This window comes from Thermobia domestica, chromosome 9 (genome assembly GCF_964235325.1).
Source record: "Thermobia domestica chromosome 9, izTheDome1.hap1.1, whole genome shotgun sequence".
NCBI classification, from domain to species: Eukaryota; Metazoa; Arthropoda; class Insecta; order Zygentoma; family Lepismatidae; genus Thermobia; species Thermobia domestica.
The window spans coordinates 158,079,955-158,101,065 of record NC_137462.1 but is presented as its reverse complement, the minus strand read 5'-3'; the positions used below and the strand labels follow the sequence as shown (position 1 = coordinate 158,101,065).

Here is a 21,111-nt window from a genome sequence, read left to right as displayed (position 1 = left end):
ATGTATTACCTGTTGTCTCAACCAACATTGCAAATACTGTTTCTTGCAATGAAAAACAAAGATCTTCTGGAGTATACTCTCCACTTTTTAGTAATTTCTCAGCCCTTTCCTCAATAAAAGATAAAATGCCAGAGAATGAAACATCCATTCCTTTTACAACATACGGTAGCTGAAGAAGTTTCTTCCCTCTAAAGATATATAAATTGCATGTTACATTTCATAAAACAAACTGCAACACTGAATTCAGGAATGTTAATTAGCATTTTGCTAATACTTTGTACTAATTTCTAATTTGTTGTAGTTTTCAGTAATTTCCTGGAGCTTTGATCATAGTCAATAAAATGAAATTAAAAAAACAAGGTACAGTCATACACTTTTCTTTTAGTTTTGATAGAATTATTCAGTTAAGGAGTGTGTCCTGTTGTGATAACTTCTCGCTAGTAATTTATTATTATTATTACTAGTCGAGAGAAGTAGTGTCATCGTCTCCAATCCCTCGTTCAGACTCTCCACGGTATCTCAAAGAAATGTATAATTTCCTGTCCTATCCTTTATATAACCTGTATCTCCGTTAATGTAACTTCATTATACAACATATACCACTTATTTATAAGCTCAGCGTGCTCTGCCCTCGTCCAGTCCGATTGACGACTGACATTGCAATTATAGATATTTCCTTTCAATGACTAGCACATCAAATAATGAAAGTGGCCCTATTTCGGACTCGCCAATCAAGTCAATGATCTGAAAATTAATTCGATCTAGGAAATTGTGGTTCGGCAAGAGAAAAAGCGAGTTGCTCCCGCAAGCGACTCTGTGTGTTATCCGTATGTCCGAATGTAGATTACAATGTAAGTTAGAGAAAATACCAAGCAAGACAATTTAGCAGGTTAATTACAATATAAATAGTTACAAAATAGTTGAAAACAATGTAAATGTATTTCTTTTTATCAATTCTTAACGTCCTGTGGAATATTTTCAACTTATTAAGTGTGATCAAAATTTATTATGTTCACTTTCTCTCTTTATTTCAGATAGAGTTTATGCCAATTATTCTGAGCACTTACTACCTCCGTCTCAAACCATCGTAAATGTAAAACATTCTAACAGGTAATGAGAACAATCATAATGATATAAATAAATACATTAATTAGTAATAACTGCATTATTATTTTTGTCCCGGTCCAGAGTTTATATATTTAACTAAATATGATAATAGTTTAGAAAATTTGTTTGTAGTGTGCACCCGAGTGCATGATGAGAGGAGACAAGCGTTCTTGGATAATTTCTAACCACATGCTCCGCACCAATTAAAAAAAAAAAAAAAATCCCAAACCGACTAGATCACTTAAAAAAAAAAAAAAATCTTTGAAAATAACAAGTATCTTCAAATTAAGGGCACGGCCGTAGGCACTCGCACATCTCTCCTTCATTTACTTCCCTCATACGCCGATCTATCCATGAGGGGCTTGGAACAACAAATACTGAGCACTTCTGATGTCAGAATTAGAACTACGCAACAGCAAGATCCTTGACCCCGAAAACATGGGATCTCATACTCTAATCCATACGAAAATACTTTTTATTTCTCATCGAAACTGGAAATCATTTTCGCCTTCATGGTGGTTTGAGCCATTTTCGGTGATCGGATTGTAATTTGGAGGTCAGAAATGGATTTCTTAACCCCAAAAATTTAGGAAACAATATATCACAAGGCAATATTTGCAGGTATTTTCAAAAACAGATTTATGCAATAGCTATTCTGGAAGCCATAAGGAAGCAAAATTCGACTTAGGAACATTCAGATACATGTTCAACAGGGTTCCATTATCTCCAAAAATACACATTACCCAAACGTCGCAAAAAATGCCGTTAAAATCGTTTTAGAGAATGTTTTTCTGAAATGTTCACCGGTACATTAAATTTTCGCCGCTATAACTTCTTAGCTGTTCGTTAAAAAACACTTTAATTTTATATGCTTCAAATTGTACATTGAAACATCACAATATTATGACTGGTAATGAAGATATCATCATTTAAACGCACCCTTGTCTGTAGACACGACGGCCATTTTGATTACGTCATCACATGGAGTTCATGATCTCTGATCAAGTTTCTTCCAGCAATTTTTTATTCTTTGATATGTACGTAATCGTCACTATGCGAAATATCATGTTGTTGTTCGAAAATGAAATATTTATACGCAACTTCACTGACCACACAAAGACAGAACACAAGAAGGTGAGTAAAATTCATTATTATTCCTATAGCCCTCAAACAGCGAATACTAAGTAAAATTTACTTGATCCTGATATATTTTGTCAGGGCTTCCTGAAACTGACGTATATATCATACCATATCTACCAATACTATGCAATACTTGCACTTCAGGAGCTTGTAGCCCCCACCATATGCCTTGCTCATTCCAGGTACCTTTATCTGTTCCATCACCTTGTTCCCCAACCACTACTTCAAGATTAGGTATCAAATTTATAGATTAATAATAACCACTAACTTTGTATCCAGAAATATTTCTTCTTGTTATATGATTTCAATCCTATCTAAGACCCCTATACGTAATTTCCCTCTTGCTGCTGTTTCTTTTCTTAATTGCTCATCCACATGGAGGACATTCTTGAAACATCAGAACTCTGAATCTGCCGAAAACTCAATAAATCCTTGTGTAGCTTATAAATTCTCCCACATCTTCACTTATGGATATTTATTCTTGAACACTAAATTGCAGCCACTTATACGGTATACAAAAACTATTCACAGAACATAACTATTTACATACGTTTGAACAAATATGTTCTTCCAACACTACTACCTATTTGTGGAAGAATATATTTGTTCAAATATATGTAAATAATTTCATATCATTATTAGTGGCATAATTCTACCACATAAGTAGTTAAAATTCAGTTTTGAGCTCCCTCGTGGCTAAATGGTTGGCGTACGCGCCTTTGGCGTGGGAGACCCGGGTTAGATTCCCGGGAGAGCTCATGTGGTTCGGACTCCACGTTAATCAGTAGGTCCACGTCTCATATAGCCTCGCTGCTGAAAGGGACGCTAAAATAAAATCAACTCAAAATTCAGTTTTCAAAGACAGGTTGTCGTTGTATTTTAGTTTAGCGCCCATTTTAGTAGCGAGGCTACATGAAACGTGTGCTTACAGGCTAGCGTGGAATCTGAATCACATGAGTTCCCACCAGAAACTTAAGAATAGGTGTTTACAAGTGAAGAGATGGGAGAATCTACAAGCTACACATAGTTTTATTGGGTTTTTGGCAGATTCTGAATTCTGATGTTTCAAGAATGCCTTCACGTGGATAAATAATTAAGAAAAGAAATAGAAGAAAGAGAGAAGTTACTTAAGAAAGCCCTAGAGAGGGTTTGAATCATATAACAAGAAGAAATAATCTTTTTGGATACAGGGTATGTGCTTATTCTTTATCTATCTCAAGATTCTTTTGTCAGTACTCTTTATACAAGCATTTCTTTAAAACCAAGACTATTTATACGCTGCATTAGAGGCTTTTCTATTAGTACATAAACACCTTAATATTTTCAATTTATTTACATATTTTGACAATGACTCCAATATAACGTTATATTCTTTATTGGTCATCCCAAGAAATACTTCTAACAGAATAAGATCAAATTAATTACTGAATTATAGAAAAGGCTAACCTTTTTATTTATTAAATTTCTTCTAATTTTTCTCTGGACATCTCTTAATAAAACAAAAAATCTACCAATTCTTAAGCTAATATAAAAAATATTCGGTTTCACACTTACTTTTTTGCCATTTGTTCAATGTTGAAACCAGGACTAGGATCGTTGGACAATTTTAGCACTCTGGCAAATCTATCTAAACAGTTACCAACAGCAATGTCAATAGTTTCACCAAATATTCTATATCTCTTCCTTAAATATGCAATAACTTGAGTATTGCCACCACTTACATACAGAACAGTTGGATTCTTACTTCCTGTAATTAATCTTCCCATTTCGATATCTATATTAATACTAAGAAAAATAACACTACACTGAAAAAAATATTCCTCGTACAATTATGAATATAATATAAACCTCAAAAATGTTCAAATTTAATGAAAGCAAAACTCCAGACCTAGAAACGTTTTAGTTTTCTCGTAATATATATAGTTAAAAAAAGGATGTCTTTTTCATACTTCGTGATAACTTTGTAAAATATAAGTATATTGATTTAAAAAAAAAAATCACATACTGCACTGTAGTTAGGTTAATCTGAAATATGACTGGTGAACTGATTTTTTTTTTGGGAGAAGTCCTCAGGCGTTTCTCGAGCAATGCAACCTAACTGCGTTCTTTATGTACATTTTATTATCACTGCCTGGTCGAAGCTTACTTTCGTATAAACATACTACACTTTTCTTTCATCCTGAGTTGAAGCGCGTCGTTTCTTTGCTTCCAACTGCATGCAAATGTCTGAAGTGGTTTAATGATTCACAGATATCTTGCAAATTCTAAAAAGTTGAAAAAAACAATGCTGGTTGTTTTTAACTCATATAGTGTACTTTCGAACAGACCAAATAATCAGGCAATGACTAAAATAACTATACAATACTAGGTATACACTGCTTGTACATCTATGAACGAAAGTTCATTCCTCGTTTCATCAAATCGTAGCAGTTGATAATGAGAGAACTTTGTCAACCTTTCACAAGCAAATACTGTCAATATCTATAAAAGCGAATCTGAATTTTAAATCAAACTTTTTACTCAAAATTTACATAACAAGAATGTTTAATGAAAAAGGAACAAACTTCTCGTTTAGAGAACCCTGAACTCACGTCATATTTGTTTCGAAGATTTATTTTCCATATCTTTTACACCTTTTTTGTAAGCCTCACTCATAAAATATTGTTTCTACGGGTTCTTCTGACTGCAAAGCCTTTAAAAGGAGTGGTAGGTGGCTGCTTGGTTGTGACTTATCTCAATTAGTTTTAAGTTGTATACGCACCTTTTAGAGAATACTTTGGATCCGAGGGGATTAAGAATGGACAAAACATAATGACACTAAACAAATAAGATACCACATCCTTCTGCTGAGTTTGAACTGAGTTATACAAGAACTAGAGAAGTGAATGTTATGTCACAAATATAAATAAATAAAATAACTTCTTAGCTGCCGAATGTACAACAAGTAATATACTGAACAATATATTTAGGTTTAACTGCACAAGGATACGACCTATACAGTGGTTTACTCCTATAATAGGTTTATTCCACAACTGAGCTACAGTCCTTGCAACAATTGCAACTGATACTAGAGGTGCTCCCATGCCGGGTCCTTTGGTGTAACATACTACATCAATGTCTTCGGGTTTTACCTGCGAAGAACAACAAAATATGTAGTGCAACAACTCTTGGTATATCATCAAAATTAGATAATTTCAGGTAATACAATTCAAATATAACCACTCTTGTAAATTATTCATTGCAGCTTTGAAAAATTCAAGATTGCTAATAAAAAACTCCAACTGACCAAAGCAGTATATATATTTTAAGAGTGTATATCTGTGTTCCATAGCCGAAACTGCTTTATATATATATATACTGCTTCGGTCACTTTGAGTTTTATTAATAACCACTCTGAATACATTTACAGGAAAAAATACTGTAAATATGAGTTAAGTACAAAAAATGACAAGTTATGTTATTTTAAAGCCTTATCACACATATTAACTCTAAGTTTATGTATCATTTTTGTTTTTGTATAAGTATGTACGTATAGACAATTCATATAAGCCTGCATGGCCTTCTCAGTCATACTTATTGATTGTCATCTTATATTTGACAACTGAAATAGTGTTCACTACTGAAAAATAATTCAATTCATACTTTACGACTACTCTTGCCGCATTGGAGTTTAATCAACATTCCAACACAGAGAGTGTACCAGCGTTAGAGCTGCTACAGAATTTCCTTTAAATTATGCTGTCATGTGCCGAAAAGTGAAGAATAGGAAAAAAAAAGTAAAAAGAAAGAAATGTTATATAATAAAAAAAGATTAAAAATCATGGAAAATTGTATGTATTTATATATTTAAAAATTGATAAAGTGTCATTTTGAAGGACTATATTACATTGAGTAAACCGATTGTAACATTTGTATCGATTCTGAATTATATAAAAATGTAGGGTTTCAGTAACATGAAAAAATGAGCCAGATGTTAGTTGGCTACACTGCTTGTGCCTTGTGGATTTTTGGTTGAACGTTAGTTGGACGGAGGAAGCCACCGGGATCGGAGAAGGACCAGCAGGAACGAGAAGTGAGCGAGTTCGTATACCTTGTATCGTAACCGCGTATATATATATATATATATATATATTTTTTTTTTAAGTCGCAAGTTGGTTTATATTAATAGCCTGTAACTCCTCTTCGTTTGGATTCATATATGTATATATAGACATTCGGTTTATTAATCGCAAGGAATTTTGAGGTTTCACTCGATTTTTGTTAGAAAGACAATGGAGCTCTAGTCTTGCTTGAGACGTGGACCAACAGTTTGGTGTGGAAAAGGTAAGAAAAAGTGTAGTTTATTGTAGTGCCATTTTCTTTCTTCTCATTTTCAGTAGTAAAAACAGAATTAACTTCATATTTTGATCATTATTAACAATATTTGATTAACTTTGAATCAACTTGAGAGACTTGACTTTGCTTCGCGGTTCATTTTGACCACGTGTCTTGACAGTGTAAAATTGGCTTTGAGGTCGAATTCTGGTTTAATTTCGGATGCTTCTAGATTTTTATTAATGATTACTTGTTTTTTCTTTTTTCCTTTTTTTATTTATTGCGATTAATTTGTGTTTGTCTCGGCTCGAACACATTTAGTGGTGCAGTCAACCACTGGCTCATTTCCGGTTAGATTCCATTAGAAATTAATATAAGAACAGCCAAAAGTGATTTGCAAGTGTAAAGTTAATGTTTCTTTAAGGATTTTACTGTTAAAAATTATTACTGATACTGAAAAGTTACGTATTTGGGATTTTAACTAGAGGTATAAAAATTAAATTATTTTGAGGTTTCTAAGCATTTAAACTGTCTGTTGTTCATAGTTTGGAGTCAAAATAAATTGGTTTATCAATTTTGAGCATAATCTGAAAACTTAAATTTTTTATTAATTTTTGACTTGTACAGTCACCGGCTAAAGTGTTGAGTTCAAGGGATTGCATACATTTCAGTTATGATTGCATTCAATTATCGAATTTCGGAAAAAAAAAATAATATAATCGAGTTTGCCATATCATTTGGAGCGAATATATATATATATATATATATATATATATATATATATATATATATATGTATATATATTGCAGTATTTTTGTGTATTTTCAGTAATTTTTCGGTAATTGAATTGAACGTTGGTTATTTAATCTGAGATTGAATTCTGCAGTTAATATTAAGATTTATATTAGAATTTTTGGTGTATTAACTGGATATTGTTCACAATAAATTGTTACCATTGGAATTTTGATATTTGTGTTGAATATTTCAGTCTTGAATTAACATTATAATGGTTGAATTGTTGCATTAATGGAATCTGAACGTAAAAATTCTTCTAGCTGGACCTTGTTCTGTGACCGCCTCTTTTGTATAGTCGTTGTGATTTGGCCTTTGAGTTTTTTTTTTTCTTCTTCCTGAGATTTAACCTTCCAAATTTGGGTCTGAACCGCTGTGACGTGCAGGGGAGTGTTACAAGAGATGATTTTGGTAGATAGAGTTTAATAATTACAGTTCACTCGACGGAAATATGTAGTGAAACAACGTCATAGTTCAACGTTTTGCACCTGTCTATTCTTCAAATTTCAAGTGCTTTTGCTATTATTCAAATTCGTCACCACTATATGAGGAATGGCCAAAAAGTACTTACACTGACGATGATCCGGTAGTGTTACAGATTGTTAGGTAGTAAGTGTTATTAAATATATTCCCGGGAGAGGAAAAAGTAAGCTTAACAAATTCTCATGTATTTATTTTTTAAAGGTACGTTTGACTTTATCTTACTGATATAATACAAAATCTCTCATATGGAGATTTGATGTTAGTACGTGTACGATGTTCGTAACAGACTGCAGACCCAATGTGTAACCTCTGATTGTGTTGATGATGATATTTTGGTAAGGAATATTTCCGGTAGTGCGTCGTGGCTACAAAGTTACATCTGCTGATTAAGTGCCAGTAAGAATGGAATTGGTTGAAGTAGTGAAGCTTGATTATGTCAGAAACACATTAGGCATTGCAAAGTTACATTCTACTTCGCAATTGGTTATACACCATCTTGGTTAGTTCTTGTTCTTTTATTAATTTGTAACAGGGGTGTGAAATTTTGCTCACTGATTCTTCCTTCTCCACATATTCAACTCATATAGTCACAAAGTTGTCGCATCTGTAGAACAGTCCTTAAATATCAGCGTCTGCAGGTTTGGCGACAACCCTGTTCTCCACCTCAGTGGAAACATCTTCGTCGTAAATGATTCTCAAATTCAGAAAGATACAGATATCGGGAGATGAATAGGTTAGTTAGTTTGGAGTTTAGCGTCCCGTTCAGATCGAGGATTTGTGATACGTCGATCTACAGGTGAAATCAGAACCACTGTAATACGTTCAAATTTCAAGGCTCTCCCGTTGGGAATTAAAGCCGGTACCTAATGAATCAAAGGCGCGCGAGCTAGCCATCAGACCAGCGGGGAGGGCAATAAGTGAATGAAGTCAAGGTTCTCAGCCGTACAAACAAACAAATGGGACCTTCTGAAGCTAGCAGCAATACATAGTTTGATTAATTTGAAGCTAGTCCTCAAACTGTTTAATTTGTTTTATATGATAGAATGTGATTGTAAATCAACAACTTTTGGTTCTTCTTTCTTTTAGGTGCTATCTTAAGAAATGAAATGAAATTTTTGAGTTTTACGTCCCACGGTTATGCCGGGTAGGCTAAAGGAGACGGTGATGATGAGAAATGAATGAATGGTGGAATGAAGAAAGTGGGAGGAAACGGAAGAACCCAAAGAAAACCCACGAGCACGGTGGTGCTATCTTAATATTATTTTGACCCCTTCTCTCTCCATTTTCTTGCGAGACTGACATTTAATTACTGCTTTAAAGATCTTATATCTACTTTGTTTCTTTTTTCTTTTATTTATTTATTTTTATGTAAATCAAATAGGTAGTATCGTTCATTCTACATTTCAGTGAAATAAGTGTAAAACTCCATTACAGAAAGTGATGCAGAATCTCTGCTTTTCTCATTTAATATTGTTCAAATGTGATCGACTCTAGTATAACTGTAATTTCAGGATAAAACTTTGGCACTCCAAGTGACTATTGCGTGTGTCTTCTGTAAGCGTATTTCCCGATTCCATCCGTCGTGGAGATGCTTGCCACTGGTATAAATCCGAGTAATGGTTCGGATATTACTTTAAATACATAGGGTCTTCTCATTTTAAATAGTCTCAATGCTTAGAAGACACATTAAGTAACATCAATCGATCAGAAAATTTCGATACTATAAAGACAAGTAGAAAAAAAAAGTTACGGTTTTATTATCTGGCATAGAAGTGAAATAAATGTACAAGCTACTTTCATACAGTCTCAAAATAATAGCTTTGTATGTTGCAAGATTTCAGCTCTACTGCTTGAGATCCAGGGCCGGATTAAGGGAGGGCTTAGGGGGGCTATAGGCCTGGGCCTCCACTCTGATCAAAATCTCAACTGGCTATCTAAAAAGAATAATGAAGATACAATCATCATCATAAAATAAAATATGACCAAATATAATATAAGAAACATATTCCCTTAACTTTCCTACTGTACTTTCACAGAAATGTATTAGTTGAAGTCAGCAGGGGCCACGTATATTTTTTTTTCTAGCCCTGGGGCTCCAGATGGGTTAATCCAGCCCTGTTAAGATCTAATGTTGTGTATCTTCCAACAGAATTAATCTTTGTGCTTTCAGAATCATTTGTAAATTCAGTGCTTGCTACCGATAAATCTATTTTTGAATTCCTTTACTGAAACTTATTCCTCACAGATAGTTACAAAATATTCAAAGGTGAAATGATTGAACTTACTTTATTTCACACACTTTCTAAGACAAAAGAACAACATACAGTATTTAGATTATTGAAACGAAGGCTGTTCACTTTCTGTAAAATGAATTTTATTCATGATTAATAATCCTTTTGTATCTACTGAAACGAAAACTTGTAATTTCTAAATATAATTTATATATATATATATATATATATATATATATATATATATATATAGGGTGTTTCAAACAACACCAACAACGTTTAGGATGTGATTCCTGACACTAAGATAAGACAAAAAGAATAGACCAATCTGGGTGCACAAATGTTTCCTTCCGGAGTTATAGGCTGCCGAAAACACGAAAAAGTGCATGCATATATGTACATGCTTCTTTAGTTTTACTTAACAATTTCAAAAACATATATACATACTATCTAGAGAGTTTTTCTGTTATTTGTAAAACAGAACAAAATATTACACAAAGAACTTACACCGGATTCCTTCAGTGCCTCTTGTAATACTGGCAAGATATTTGCTTGATGATGCTGTGCAGTGTCTCGAGGGAGGAATCCTATAAAATGAAACAAAATGATCGTTTGTAATATTGTTTATTTACGGATATCAAAGATAACTGGTACTTCAAGTCAACTAAATAATAATGTTAATATATATATATTTTAAATTTGCTCTGCAATCAAAGTGATGATAATCATATTCTAATAGCAATATTAGTACACATGTATTTATATTCTAATGGCTAAATTTAATCCTACATATTATCATATAGGCTTGGAATACTATAACTTTGCACTTCGGTGACGTAATGTTCTTCGCGATTTGGCTGCCACTTGGCCGAGATTTGATAGGCAGAGAAGTGAACTTAAATAAATATTCGTCATGAATTTGAAGTGTGCAGTATTTTTCATAATTCGTATGTTGTATCTTTTCATCTATGTATATCTACAGCACCTCAGACATTCCATACCACAAATAAGAATGAAATATTCAATATTTCTCATCTATGTGTATGGGTACGCAAAGGGAAACACCCACCTACATTTCTGCTATTTCGGATAAGTCACCGTCAGTATCCTCTGAATTGATGTTGCTATCACTATCGACACCATCTAGACTGATAACGACCCTCTTTGTAATTTCATCCACGATTCCTCCCGCTTCCCAACACTGAGTCTCAATTTGCTTCACATAATTACAGACTGACGTCCATTTGTTCCTCCTGAATTTAATTTCACCAGTTTTTGAACATCATTACCATTGAAAGTTGTGTTTCGTGACGAAACCTATACTTTCACCACAGACCAAATTTTTTCAATCAGGTTCAGTTCCGGGTGGAAAGGAGGAACGAAGCACGGAGTGTACAAGATCTTTGAAAATTTCGTGAATTTCAAACGTTTTAAATTTAGACTTATGCGACGATTGAAATGAACCATACAGTTCCGGCTTTAACAAATTACAATCAAAAAGACATTTTTTTTTCTGTCAAACACTGGATCATTTGTTGTTTAGTTGAACCAGAGATAGAAGCTTTTGCCAAAACAACGTTACGATAGAAAGCATTAATGCAAACCACGACAGAATTGTGAGGACATTCGGTATTAATTTATCTGAGATTAATATCACAGTCTCCAAGATACTAGGTCAGCCGAACTTTTAAGCCTTCTCAGACATTTTAATTTTAAAAACAAACATCTTAAAATACACAAAGCAATCGTTTCGGAATTTTTTGATGTATGAAACCATTAAATTACGAACTTACTATAGATATATAATAATACTGGTACAATACCTTCTCCTGGAGGCGTTATATACGTGCGTCTACAATTGGAAAGCACAACCCCATCTTTCACAATTCCAACGCCTAGTTTGTTTGCACTACCTTCGAAACCAATCGCAATCACCATTCTGAAAACTAACAGAAAATAATTAAATATATATTAGTAGTAGTTTCTTTATTTTCTTTTTCAAGTTTATCATTATGTTTTTATTAACAGATATTATTCTGAACCATTGCTATTGGTGCTTTGGATTACAAACGAAGAACAGAAATAGCATTGATGTAAAGTTCGGTACCTAACAAGTTACTTTTAAAACGCTTATAGATTATGCATTTGAAGCATTTAACAATATTATTCTATAGTTTGCTAATAATATTTACAACAGGAAATGTGCCCAATTAAAAGTACTAGAGTTAATGATAAAAAGAAAAACAGAGGAGAAATTTTAACTATTGAAAGAGGCATAACAACGTTTTGTTCCCGTACTTGCAATAAGTAAAACAACATGAAAATAAATAAATAAATAAATAAATAAGGTGACGTGGGGTATTCTGCAAGGTAAACGTAAATCTTAACTGCTTATTTTCTAATATATATATATTAAATTTTGACTAACACCATAGTAATTTTATGTTACTTTTCTATTAACCCTTTAATTGGCAAGCATCAATAAATTACCATTACAAATGTTTAGTTTGTTTTTATGATTGAACCAGGTCTTCCTGATCATAATTTCGTAGTTTTTAAAGTATTTTTGTACTTTGGTTACAAAATACAGGGTGTTTATTTCAAAGCAACATTGCCATAAAATAGGTTTTATGTGTAGCTACTGAGCAGCATTGCCCTATTATGGCAAAATATCATAAGAATACTCTCAGTAATTAGCAACAGTTTCGTTGAAATATTTTACTGATACTTGCTGAAATACTTGCAAAGCGATACTCCTCCCCTCCTCCAAGATTAGTCTTTGCTGTTCTTCGCATATGATGTACTATGACTGGATAGGAGCTTTGCAAGTAATAAAGTATTATGTTGAAGAATTATGCCTAATGAAGAGAATACGACTAAGTGGCAAATAGTAAAATAATTAGAAGATTATAAATTTCGGCAAGGGGGACGGGATTCTGCTATGGTATTATTTCAATAATCAAATACATAGTTGGAAACTTTGTCTGTGGTACCGCTTCCGGTAATTCTTTTAAATAATAACTACTGTCCAATTTCAACTGAAACCTTACATCTCTTATCATTATTCGCCTCGTACACTACGTATAAATAAAGTTGATATTAATTTCAATCTCGGTCTCCTATAAAGTATTATGTCAATATTTTAACATGTATATGTTCATATATCTTAACCTTATACTTAGTTGTCATAAAGAAATAATATGTCCTACTTAGTATCTACATACACACACTGTAATTGTCATTCAAATACACATCCTACACATATTCATATATACATACACATACTTGCATGGAGTCCCTGGTTCGATCCCAGCTGGCGCCAAGTGAACTTTGTGATGGATAAACATCATGTACGTGGGTTTCTTCTGGATGCTCCCGTTTCGTCCCACTTTCTTCATTCTACCATTTCATTCCTTTCTCGTCATCGCCGTTTCCTTTAGCCTACCCGGCAATAACCGTGGACGTAAAACTTCAAGATTTCATTTTCATTTCAAATTCATACTTATTCTTGCATAATGTTGACTGAAGCATTGTAATCTGATATCTTACAGACTGGCGTATATTTGAAAATTTATTTGTCCTTTAAAGTCCTCGATAACGTACGCCTATGTACATGCCTGCCTTGACGTGCTAGTTCTTTCATGTAGCCGCTGAGTTTGCTAAGTGTTATTTATATGCCAGTAATATATTTTCCTCGCTACACATTTCATGCCTCGATATCCTCTTCGTATGCTCCAACTTTGAACTTAAATTCGAGCATGAAAGACAATATGTAATCTTTTGCATAGTATCTACACCCTCCATTCCAAAAGAAACCGAACTTTTGAAAACAAATAGTACCACTAGTGCCATCTGTTGTAATATTTTACCGGTAGATGGCGTAGTCCCTCATTGACAACTGGTATAAATGTCATGACATTTGGATGCACGGCAACAAAGTTATTGCGTTTCAACTGTCAGTGTGTTGTGTACATCGGTCGGAAAATGAGTTTCAAACAACGAGCTGCAATTGAGTTTTGTGTTAAACTGGGTAAAACTTTTAGTGAAACGCACCAAATGCTACAAAATGCATATGGTGATGAGTGTCTATCCCGTACGCAAGTTTACGAGTGGTTCAGGCGATTCAAATCGGGTAGAGAGACGCTGGATGATGACGAAAGATCAGACCGTCCCAGAACCGGATTATCGGAAGAAAACATTAAAAAAGTGCGTGAATTCATCAAACATAACAAAAGGTCGTCGGTGAAAGTTATTGAAATGGAATTAGGCATTCCTCAAACAACCGCATACCGCATTTTGACCGAAGTTTTGGGCCTTAAGAAGGTTAATTCGCGGTTTGTACCACACAAACTCACCGAAGACCAAAAAGTTGATCGAATTGCGCATTGCAAAGACATCGTTAAAAGTGCTCGGCAGGATCGAAACTTCTTGAAATCGATTGTAACTGGTTGCGAGACGTGGTGTTTTGAATATGAGCCCGAAACAAAGCGGCAAAGTGCTGAATGGAGAGCGCCGGATGAAGGAACACCCAAAAAAAGTCGCTTGGTGAAGTCAAAAGTTAAGGTGAAGCTGATTTGTTTTTACGATTCAAAAGGAATTATCCACAAAGAATTTGTTCAGCCCGGCCAGACAGTCACTGGAGAGTTTTACTTGGGCGTCATGAAGCGTTTGCTGGCAAGAATTCGTCGTATTCGGCCCGAATATCGCGAAATCGGCAGTTGGACTCTTTTGGACGATAATGCACCATCACATCGTTCGCTACTTGTAACTGAATTTTTGGTCAAAAATCACATTATTCGGTTGCATCATCCGCCCTATTCACCAGATCTCGCTCCGTGCGATTTCTATCTGTTCCCGAAACTGCATTTGGCGATGAAAGGAAAGTGGCACGCATCGATTGATGCCATTGAGAAGGCGACGACCGCCGTCCTAAAGACCATTCCAATAAAGGACATGGAGAAGTCGTTTGACAACTTGTTGGAGCGTGCAAATATGTGTATCGATGCAGAAGGGGAATACATTGATTAATAAAAATGATTTGTTCCAAAATGTACATTGCTTTTTTGTTTTTTTAAAACGTTCGGTTTCTTTTGGAATGGAGGGTGTATTACTCTTATGAAAATAGTTGGTTTACTTTTGCTGCCCTTACGCAGGTAATGTTAATAACGAAAGTTGCATTGTTTGAGTGATCCCTGTATTGTGATGGGTTTGTTAAGCATCAACAACAATCAATTGGGAACATATATAGCGTTGCGTTCAGTGTTTGTATATACGATTATTCCAGTTGTCGGAACTCTGCCTTATCCACGGAGGACGGCTATATAACTGGCGGTACAATACTGCGATATAACAAATAATTTGTTGCTCATGATTTTAAATTCTTTTCTTTAAGTTCTGAAAAGAGTCAATGGCTGTGTTAGATCGCACAGTGGCGGAGTTTTATGTATCATTCAAGTCAGCAAACTCAGGGAATCAATGGACAGCATAACTATAATTTCACCAATTTCATCAATGCTTCTAAACCACCTTCTGTTTTCTACTGGCGGAAACGATTACCATTTACCCGAAACTAATATATTTTGATATTTACAAGAACTGAAAAAGATCATAAACTTGTTCTGAAACTGAAATCTTAACTAGAAATTAAACTTTTTTTTCGGGTTAAATTCCAAAGTTGGGCGTCCGTTTCCAGTGAAATTTTTAAAATTTACAGGAAAGATATGGATAATTTGATCGTTTGTGTGCTTGATAATATATAAGAGTCCCGAAAAATCTGTTTATTTGTTATATATAAACGGTTATAAACATGGGACTATACGGCGAGCGGAGGGAACTACTTGGCGCAAGGTAACCAAACAGTTGCATTGTGGGAAAAAAACGAGCATTTATGTTATCAACATGGCGAATGTACAAGGGCAATGAACTAGCAGTTTTAACATTTGTGAAGCAATACGTTGATAACGAGCAAAATCCTTTAAAAGTTTGTGAAGAGCACGGATTAATGAACCTAATAACAAATTGCAGAGTGTGGAAAGGAGATAACAGCGAAAAAACTTGACGAAAGCGGACGCCCAACTTCGGAATAAATGCCTTTTTTTCTTTCTTCGGTTCAGTACAGCATGTGCCAATATTTAGAATCTTACTGTGTCATTGTTTAAAGTGAGAAATAATTTATATGTTGAAACTGGAAATATGTATAACACAAGCAGCTGAAATATTATTATTATGCTTACGGTAGCAAGAAACTTAGTAATGTTATGTCTTTGTTGAGCTGCTCCTCCATTTAACGACGTTTCACTAATAAAAGTTTCTTTAGTAAATAATAATTTCTTCAAACTTCGTTTTTGTAATTTAACAAAGTAAATAGAGTATTCCTGCGAATTTCATAATAGTTTGTGTAACACCAATAAATTACTTGCTTAATTAGTAATAATGAATATATTCACGCATTTGGAGAAACTATAACACTGTTCATAAGTGTTACGACATTTCGCCTAAAAGGACTTGCAATCTAAAGTCATTACCGTTAAAGGTTTCTAAAAATAAACAAATAAAATAAAAATCCGTTTGAAAACATTACCTCAATACAAGACGGATGTATAAAATATTAATTTTCACCAACACTGAATCTCTGCACAATGTAAGAAAGCAGAATTTATTCTCAGACGATAAAGGTTATCACATACCTTTTATGAAATCATTACTAGTACTCTACCAAGATGTATTATTCCTAATATATATGAGTACTCACATTCATCTTTTCCTACTAAAAAATACTGCAAACTTTATCGCATATCTCTCATACATATAAAACACGAAAATATACAACAGAAAACAACGATGGAAGTACGCTACATGCAAGCAGCAGGTGTAATGCCATGTTTACTGCAACGTTACATTGTCAAAACTGCTCGTAAATCTATCGGACCTTGGAACTTTTCAATATTATTCGAAAATAAAGGTGGTAATTCCGCAATACGATAAATCTTCATCGTGAATAGATTAAATTCTTGTTTGGAGAGACCAGGTAACACAGGTTAGTGGGTACTAATCGCACGAATTGGGAAGGTTCTAGAAATAGGTCCCCCTTTATAAAACTAATGGAATATATTTTACGTACCTTGTTTGGGCGTTATTTCGTTCCTTATTCTTTTCTTCTAGTTTTTGGACTTCTTTTTATCGTTGAAATATATCATTACCAAAACAGAATATCGAACTTCAATTTTTGAACAGTCCACTGCTTTGCTTGTTTACTTAGCCACTAGTTTCTTTTAGTGTTCTATTTCTTGATTCTGTTGTGTTTGTATATGTGTTGGGGTTTTGAGGGTTTACAAAATGCTTTTTGTGACATAGGGTGCGGTTGTCTTTTAATTTCATTTGTTTGTAATGGGTATATTGTTTTGCAGCGTCTGATGTTGATATTTCTGGTTAGTTTTGTTTTTTAGGGCAAGTCGGGTGAAGCACGACAAAGTAAATTAGTAATTAACCAAATATCCACTTACATTGAAGGGGTAAGTCTTTACTTTGACTCCAACTGTGACTTTAATCGGTTCTTATAGGTTCAGTTACTTCCTGGAACTGTTTGTGCGTGAGTCACTTGTTAGAACTGTTCGTGCCTTTGGTGTGACGTCTTAGTTCATATTTTTCCCACTAGGTGTCTGTGTAGTCATATGGTAGTTGGTTAGTGTGATGTCACATGTTTTTTGTGCATGTATGTGTGTGCTGCTCTTTGTGGCATGCGGGAAGCGCGTAATTGAATTGGTTGAATTGAGTTAGAGAAAACCTATCATAGTTGTGGTCTAAACTGAAGATATTTTCGACGTATTGTAAAAGTGGACGTTTATTGGTTTCTTGTTTGTAATAATAGCAAGTGTGCTCGGTTTAATAAAACGACGTGTGTGCGGAAAGGAACGTTTTTCACTAATGTTGAGTATTGTGCATGTGTTCTTGGTATCTTATTTTTTCGTGTGTGGAATCAGCAGTTATGAGTTGATTATTCATGAGTGTTCTCCTATGGCAAATGGTGAGTGTTTTCTTTTTTTAATTCATATTATTTTTATTCTTGATTTGTTTTGCATTTGAGTATTAGGCAAAGTATTTGGTTTGCTGCTGCTTGTTCTATTGTCTTGTTGAGATGTAATTTTTTTTCTTTGTCATGCACTGATTTATGATTAGAGACGAGTGTTTTTTTTTTATTTTTTCCTTCTTAGCTTTATAGTAGTGGTGTGATTATTTATTATTATTTTAGATATTTTTATGGTACTTGAGCGGGGGGTTTGGGGGGCGGTAGCCCCCCATTTAGATCTGAAAATTCATAGTCACCGCTTCACCTGAATTGATGTTTAGTAACATTGTGGCCCTTGTACTTATAGTATAATTCTTAACATCGTATAGTAACATTGTGGCCCTTGTACTTATAGTATAATTCTTAACATCGTACATTACTTTCACTGTGTTAGTAATTGTAATCGATTCATGTGATCCGGTTCCGGGAGCAGTTTAGGAATGATTCCTAAACTGCTCCCGGAATCGGATCACATGAATCGGTTGAAGTCACTGTTTGGCTCAAAGTAAAAATTTGCCCATTGAAGGATTAGTTCTAATATCATATGTTCGAAAATAATATACGTTTCGGGCATATGGGAGCTCTGCCCCCACTATTATTTTATAACATAGGTAGATTATTGGAAGAAATCCCTTTATGCAAGTAGTATATTGGTTAGTTAATAGTTTGCAATAGGCCTAGTTTACTTTGTCGTAATTCACCCAACTTGGCTTTTTGCTGGTGGACTGGAGGAGGACCTGTGTTCTAGAACCTTGCCCACGAGTTTGTTTCTGTCTACACCCATCATCGCTTTGCTTACTGTACTCCTTAAGGACAGGAAACCGCACAGGCCATTAGCTTCGCCCTGCCCTGAATATAATCGATGCAATTCATGCTTGTAGTGACCACTTAGTACGTATTATCAACTTGTTTCGATTATTTATGCATGCCCCAAGTTGAATTTAAACGCTCCACGTGAGTAACTAGAGAATAGTGTAATATTCGAAACCATTTCACTACTAAATGTCTCCTGTAAATTTTTCAATTTTTCTGCACTCCTGGCTGACGTTTACGGAGAAGTCCCTACATTTCTGACATCAATAAAAGTGCACGCTCTTATGCAGATCTTGCCTCTAATTACAAGTAATCGCTTTCGTAGCTCAAGTGCAAGGGTAAAATAACTTGTAAGCATTCACCAACAGTCGATGATTGTCACACTTATTTTGTACGAAAACTCTACGCAAGAAAAGTATGTTCCATTTTTCTAAAATAGAACAGAAAGTATTATATCTTATTTTTAATATTTCCCCCTTTAAAAAAAAAAATGCAAAAAAATTGTAGCAAGGGTGCTCAGGAAATGCACTCTTTCATTTCACCAACACTTACCATTCAACTTCTTTCCTAACAACTATTATGACAAGTTATTAACAATTCACTACATTTGGTATTATTTTAATCAATTATAAATAATTATTTTAAAACATACTTCACAGATAAGTAACTCGAGACGCAATTTCGCCCTCTTTTGTTTTATACCAGCGTTGCCAGACTACGGAAACAAGTGTATTGTCACAATACCTAAAAATTATCGAATATCGGAAGAAATTATCGTATTTCTCGTATATATATGTGTGTATGTATGTATGTGTGTGTGTGTGCGTGTATATATATATATATATATATATATATATATATATATATATATATATAGCATCCTTGTTTATTCCCTCTTTGTTTTTTTGTTCCTGTTTATCTCAGCTCAAACCGTTGGTCTTCCTTAAGCAAAAAGAAAATACTAATGGAAAATGTATATTCTACCCAATCTAAAATTATCGTACGTTTTATAATTATTATTTTCTATCAACCGGAGCACAAAATTATCGTATGTTTTGATAATTATCGTACACTCTGACAACGCTGTTTTATACATTCATTTTTTTTTCATTTCGTACCCGTCGAAAGATTGCCTTATGGGGCGTTTACACTTGGTCGATTTAGTCGCACGACTAAATCGACTCGCTGCATTTGCCACTAAATCGAAGCAACTAGGCCGAATCAGATCGATGGATGTGTTCAATTATTTCAACCACAGAAAATAGAACGTCTTTCAATTCAGTTGCCAGTCGATTAGTCGCCTTCGATCAACAAGCGATTAAGTTGAAGTTCCGTGTACACGGTCGATTAAGTTGAAAGTGACGTCAATTCAACTGAATCGAACGCAAATCGACTAAGTGTAAACGCCCCATTTCAGAGCAAGTTCTCCCTACAAGAGAAAAATTGTCTAACTCCCAAGAATTATTAAGTTACGATTTGCAATAACACAAGGCAACATTTGTTATCAACTTTGTACTTAACGTCATAGAAGTTGTAGTGATTTTTTATATTATTTGCGTTTCGATATTGTACGCAGAATTTGCGAAGGCATGTCCGCACCTCTTATTCGGTACCGGCTTGCGTCAATCTATCGCAAAACATTCGTTGTACAGGGTGTCCAATATACAATTCAACCCGGAGTTTGGGAAAGTAGAACTTTTGAACCTGAAGTGATACACAAATAATTGTTATACCAAAATGAAGCCTTGTTCATGCATACATTTTTAAACTAGGAAACAATGATTGTAGTAGACTAGGAACCACACAGTGTTGTCAGATGTAACCGCAGGTGTAAATCAATTTTTTTCCAAACATGTAAATTGACTCATAACTCATACGTATGGATGTTCTGTCATTAATTTTCAGTTTGTTTGGTTGAAGTAGCTTGCAAAATATGGAGCAGAAAAAATAATTCTTAATTTCCACCGATAACTAATCAAATGAGGCCTCTGTAAGGAGGGGACTAGGGAAATCGTAATTTTCATAAATTAACGCTCTGAATTGGCAACATTGCTGATGTTTCAGTGCATCAGAAGATGTGTTAAGGATCTGTCTACATCATGCAATTCCTGAAAACAATGAAAAACAAACTGAAATTATCATGATAAAATTTTTACTTATATGCAC

The 21,111-nt window shown here is 34.3% G+C and overlaps 1 protein-coding gene across 2 annotated transcripts in view; it reads right to left on the bottom strand.

The window, feature by feature from the left end:
- Positions 1–19,720, bottom strand: part of Tcs3 (Probable tRNA N6-adenosine threonylcarbamoyltransferase Tcs3) — a 32,650-nt gene extending 12,930 nt beyond the window's left edge. Inside the window, exons 1-6 of one of the 2 annotated variants that reach the window (XM_081772062.1) lie at positions 19,598–19,720; positions 11,891–12,013; positions 10,575–10,654; positions 5,237–5,378; positions 3,802–4,021; positions 10–188 (exon numbers count right to left, since the gene is read on the bottom strand). In XM_081772062.1, the coding sequence (XP_081628188.1) occupies positions 10–188; positions 3,802–4,021; positions 5,237–5,378; positions 10,575–10,654; positions 11,891–12,005 (736 nt within the window). In that variant the 5' untranslated portion in view covers positions 12,006–12,013; positions 19,598–19,720. Of the gene's footprint in view, positions 1–9; positions 189–3,801; positions 4,022–5,236; positions 5,379–10,574; positions 10,655–11,890; positions 12,014–19,497 lie in introns of both variants that reach the window. The other variant, XM_081772061.1, reaches the window with a different exon arrangement.
- Between the last annotated feature and the right edge of the window lie 1,391 nt (positions 19,721–21,111).